We start from the raw sequence: 6,000 nt of genomic DNA on the forward strand, positions 1-6,000 counted from the left end.
GTACTGTTTCACATGCAAAAAGCGCCGTCCCGCAGGCCACGAACACCAAGTATCGTGCTTTGTGCCATGAACATTCATGTGAGAATGGGCACAGTGCCATGCAGTGAAGGTAATCCAATCGGCCCGAAAGATTAACGACCACAGATGGATCAAATGTGCCCACTGAAACGATGCATGAATGGAGCGAAAACGGAGAGGACACCGCCAGATGGAGGGATGACCGAACGGCTGTGGGGTTGAAGGTAAGACTGATGGGGTGAAGGAGGGATCATCAAAATGATGTTTGGTGAAGGGGATTGTTGGTGAGTTGAGAAAGCAGCGGGGGCAATGGACCAATGGTGTAAACGAGGGATTGTTGAAAAATATTGTTTGGTGAAAGGGGTGTGTGTGGGTGGGGAGGGGGGGTAACAGACTGATGGTGTGAAGGAGGAATGATTGAAAGAAGCAGAGGGTGAGAGAAAGATATCACACCAGGGAAATACAAACTGACCAACACATTCCCCCTGAACAATTAATTCCTTGATAAGGGGCCAAGAACTATCTACACAAAGACAAATGAAATAATTAATCCTCGGGTCACCTATGTGTCCATGTATGCCCTTCCCCTGGAGTAAGTTTCCAAAATCATATATATATATATATATATATATATATATATATATATATATATATATATATATATATATATATATATATATATATATATATATATATATATATATATATATATATTGTTACGGATTTCAGAATCCGGTCTGATGAATGCATCCACACATCCAGGTCCTCAGACAGTTATTTCCTTGAATGCTTGTTCAGATTAGCCCCATCCCCATATCTAATGGGATTTTAAAAATATGATGCGTTGAGAATGGCAAAGAATAGATCCCCTCTCTTATGGGAAGCTTTTTTCTTTACGACAGAAACGTTTACACACATTTCTTTCACGAGCTCTGACACGCCCTTATTTTTCCTCAGCAACGTTCTTTCGCGAGCTCCGATGCCTGCCTTTTTTGGAGCGCACGGGTCGTCATGGTAACCGTGTGCAAGTGGGGCGGGGTGAGCTTGGAGTGGACTGCGCCCGCCGAGACGGCCCGCAGATATAAAACGAATTGGAGGTCCGTTCTGAGGAGAGAAGTGAGAGGAAAAGAGGAGAGAGAAGTAAGAGGAGGGAGAAGAGAATGAGGAAGAAAACCAGAGAGGAAAAGGAGGAGAAGAAAGCGAGAGGGCAAGCGAGCCAAAAATAAAGCGAGAGAAGTAAGCGCGAGAAGCGAGCAAGAAGCGGGTGTAAGCACGCAAAAGAGGAGAAGAAAGCTAGCGTGTGGTGCGCGTGTGGGTGTCTGACCAGCATCAACAACTAGACAATTCGTCCTTCCCAGTGCTTGAGCAAGCGAGCGTGTGGTGCGTGTGTGGGTGTGAGCAGCGCCGACGACGAGTGAGGCGCGGTTCAGTCACCGACGGACCGTGTGGGTCACTGGACGTCACCAGTTTCGTTAAGTGTGAAGCTGCCCGTGTCGCAGCACCAGGGTCTAAAGTCTAAACCCATGACAGATGATCTTGGTTCCCTCCCAGACGTCGACTGGCGTTCAAGGCTGTTCGCGAGAGGGTGCACGGCAAGGCAGGGTGCTGGCGACGGATGTGACATGCACGAACACATTTCAGGACGTTTTCACTTCACGGACGACTACTCTCTGGTGAGCGAGACGACTCTTCTCCCCCCCCCATCCCCGAATGATTTGTTGAGTACCTTTGTCTGTGTTTAGCTGTAAGTAAGTCAACCCCTGATAAGCATCTGCTCTTTGTCTCTTTCTTGGCATTTTGTTTGATTTTGCTTTGAAATTTATTCCTTATTTACCTCAGAAAATAAAAAGTTTTTTTTTTATTAATTTTATTATTGATAAATCATTTGTCGATTTCCAACCTGTCCGTGTTTGTTCTTTCCTTCCATTGATCTAGCATTGTCCGAACCTCGATAGACTGGGAGGTAATTACCACAGATTTGACCATACATCGTCGGCACGCACCAGCGGTTAAAACGCTCGGCCGCCCTAATTAAAATCTAATCAAGATAACATTGGTGCTTTGCCGAGGGCACGCTCCCCACTTAGGTAACCACGTGACCTCTAGTTAAATGGCATAATTAGATGGTGGACACTGGAACTCGTGGTTAACTGGGTGGGGTTCATGCTTTTAAAACAACCCACCGTACTACAATGTTAATTGTGAGTGGTGGCCCCAGGTCCGGCTCTACCCAGGACAACCGGGGATTAATCCCCCTGAGTGACAAGCTGGTGTCTCGGTACCCGTGGCTGCAACTATATATATATATATATGTATATATATATATATATATATATATATATATATATATATATATATATATATATATATATACAGACATATACATATACATTTGCAGACATATACATATACATTTACACACACATACACATAGCCATATAAGTATGAGCTCCATTATATTGTTACAGGTTTTGGGTGCCTTGGACCTGCTACTTGACCTCAGACCCTGAAGCCAACAAGCCACAGATAACTCCATGGCCCAATGGGTTGCTGAGCATCTGTGGATGCTGGTTGAGGCAAATATACCAAACCGGGTCCTCGTGCCCGATTATCACATAACCTTCCTAGTGGTTTAGTTATCCCAACAGGAGAACTGCACTCTCGACTTCCCATGTTGTCTACGTATGATGTATGGCCGAGCAAAATCGTAGGTGGGAGGTCGGTTAAACTAGTGGGGTAAATCAATGGGGCACAACTTCCCATCTATTTATTACACACTCTATGTTGAATCAATGGACAAAGCCAATCAAGCATTCTGAAACAGTTTACCAAAAAATTCAAAGAAAGGCATGTATTTACAGGCACAATTCAAGTATTTACAGAATTCAGAGACAAGGACAGCACTTAACTCCTAGAACGTAAAGATCTACTTGAAAACACTCTGACTTATCTAAGGCACAGGACAGCGTGCCTCACTCAAACCGGGAAAAGCAGAGAGAAAGAGCGAGAGAAAGAAAGATAGAAGTTCGAGGCTCTCATTCACCCTACACAAGCAGGTGGGCTTATGTTTGTCCAAAGGTGGGGGGAATGGAAGGGGAGGAAGGAAATGCGAGTGTTGTGTGGATGCAGTGTCGGAGGGTTGTGTTTATGTGTGGTGGAGCCACTGCACCCAAGGATCATGTACTGCCATTTTCCCTGCACCCTTTTGGTCAGGGTAACTCGTTGGCTTCCGTGCAATTCATACATGCAATAACTTGTACAATCAGTAACTCATACAGGTGGGCCGGAAGGCAAGTTTGTCAGACAGCTCCTTAGAGTGCCAGACAGCTCCTTGGTGAACCAGACAGCTCCCCAATCTTCAGTGCACTCCACTTTATATTGGCACTGGGCTATGCGTGGTTTAAGGGGGCCAAAGGATAATAGTTTTACCCCTTCACCTGCTCGTGTTGTTCTCCCATTGGCCCCCCTTTGCCGCAGTGTGACAACGCATTCCTTGCTTGCCATTGGAAATGAAGCGCCAATGTCGGCTTTTGATTGTGGTGTCAGTGTGGTTTTGTGTCAGTGTGGCTTGCACTGTGGGAAGGTGCAGAGGGAAAGGATGGAGAAAAGGATTCAAAGGGATTGAGGATGGTTTAAATGAAGAAGGAGGTGGGAGGTTTTCAGAAAAGTATGGGGTTTGCGAGGTTTGATAGGGGAAGTGTAAAGGATTGGGATGGATGAAGGAGATCTCTATAAAGTGGAGAATCACAACGGTGATGGAACCTGCTAACACTGTTCACAATGCATTTTCTCCATCCCTGATATGAGGGAATGACTGACAAAACACAATTACGAGTGAGATATCTAACTAGATAATCCCTTATGTGTTGAATGTGAGACCTCTGCTCAGGACAAGCTTTGACCGCAACAATATTAATATTATTATTAATATTTTTTAATATATGAATTTCTTTTTTCATAACCGTAACAATATTAATTTTAATATTATTATTAATATTTTGTACCGTTTATTGGATATGCTAACATTTTCGAGGAAATGATCTGACATTTCAAGTGTGCTGGAGGTTAAGACAGGTTGCAGGCCTTGGACGCTTATCGTTGGTCCTCTGCTAGTTTGGTGTTTGTAACCATGAAAGGCATCAACCAATAATTATCGGAGACACAATTCTGTTGTTTAACTTTTCTGTTATAAATAAAAAGAGTTCCCTCGCAAGGTAGTTCAACACAGGTGGAAGCCATTGGGCCCATCAAAGCCTGCATGATGATTGCCAACCTATGGTTGTTTGTCCATGCTCTATCCTTTTAAATGCTAAGCATCAAGCAAGGAATCAGCACATACCATTAAAAAAACTCTTTGGTGTGACTCAGCCAGGGTTTTAACCACTAACCACTAACTTCCACGACTCACAGTAGACACTCTAACTATTTGACCACCGAGTCTGGTAACATCTGATTTTGACTAGTTTGACATTGTAAGTATTCGATATAATATTGTCAAGATAAAGCAGATGATTAACTTTACAGATTGAACAAATACCTTCTTGCATGCAACACATGAATCACTTGTATAGATGTCAGGTTTGTGCCAAATACCTGAAATGTGATTCAGGTGAGGGGTGCATTCTGTTTAATCCTCCAGCAGATGTTCTGTCGGATGTGCGTATCCAACAGGACTCGAGGTTAAGCAAGGAACAACTTGAAGATCTCCTTTGGGAATGCACCTCTCGTAAAGGCGATGCTTGTCAGACTGGCCATACAGTTCGACTTCCAGAATATGCTTTGATCCGACTGCTGGAGGATGCTGGTGCCTCCAGCAGTGCTTCAGATAACCCAGAGGGAGACCCGCAGGATATGATGACCTTCGACCAGTCGTCTTCCTACTACATGAGGCAGGTGCTGGAAGGCAGTAAAATCTCCAGACTTGTGAGGATTGGCACTGAGAAAAGTGTGATTGATATAGGCGGTGATGATCAATCACACAATTATAACAACAGTGATTTGTGCAACTTCCAAGTTCCTAATGTTGAGAGTATCAGGCGACCTGCCTTCCTCGATGATCCAGAATACCTTCAAGATATAGATGGCTCCAATTGGCAAACCGAGTTTTCTGTCCTTGCTAATGACGATGAAAATGAGGATTGTTTTGATGAATATTGAAAACATGATTTTTCCACCCCAACATTATTATTGAACCTAACACACCAAATGATCTCATTCGCAGACCTTTACAGCCATAACACATGTTCACTTCATTTATCAGCTTCATCATTGTCCTTTTACCATTGCGTATCATATATCACAAAAATTTGACGTCAGCGTGTTGTCGAGATGTTTTTAAGATGTAACGTTACGAGACAACATCACTTATTTGAGAATGCCATGTCGTTATCTAAATAAAAGGACAATTGTATGACCATACTTGCTTTTATTAAGCAGAACAAGTGAATGAATCACAGCCCTACGATCTTCATTCATTCTTCACCAAATGACTTGAATGGAAACACTACTTGTTCAAACTAATATTATCCACAGGATTAGGCTATGTAGGCTTTGCAAACTTGTGATAGGTGGAACAAGACTGCAACGTGCATGGAAAAGAATGGTAACCTCCCTTTAGTGTTCAGGTATGTGTATATATATATATATATATATATATATATATATATATATATATATATATATATATATATATATATATATATATATGTATATATATATGTATATATGTATGTATATATGTATATATATATATATATATATATATATATATATATATATATATATATATATATATATATATATATATATATATACACAATTCAACAAACATTCATGTCTGCTATTTGTATTTTGTGAATAGCAAGTGTGGACATCTTGTCACCAAGGTGATTGATTTAGTTTAATTAGAGGGCCACGCATCCCATGGATCTGGTTTTCACTTTTTCCCACATCTCGTTTTTAAAAATAACTTTATAATATAAT

General features: G+C 41.9%; 1 protein-coding gene across 5 annotated transcripts in view; it reads left to right on the forward strand.

The window, feature by feature from the left end:
- The window catches only part of FSIP1 (fibrous sheath interacting protein 1), a 70,707-nt gene extending 65,255 nt beyond the window's left edge, over positions 1 to 5,452 (forward strand). For 4 of the 5 annotated variants that reach the window (XM_085894468.1, XM_085894470.1, XM_085894467.1 and 1 more), the window contains one exon: positions 4,690 to 5,452. In XM_085894468.1, coding sequence (XP_085750594.1) covers positions 4,690 to 5,175 — 486 coding nt within the window. In that variant the 3' untranslated portion in view covers positions 5,176 to 5,452. Of the gene's footprint in view, positions 1 to 1,569; positions 1,692 to 4,689 lie in introns of all 5 variants that reach the window. The other variant, XM_085894471.1, reaches the window with a different exon arrangement.
- Positions 5,453 to 6,000: the final 548 nt, after the last annotated feature.

Source organism: Eptatretus burgeri, chromosome 9, assembly GCF_056783735.1.
Source record: "Eptatretus burgeri isolate ZD-2024b chromosome 9, Ebu_testis_v1, whole genome shotgun sequence".
In the NCBI taxonomy this organism is placed as follows: Eukaryota; Metazoa; Chordata; class Myxini; order Myxiniformes; family Myxinidae; genus Eptatretus; species Eptatretus burgeri.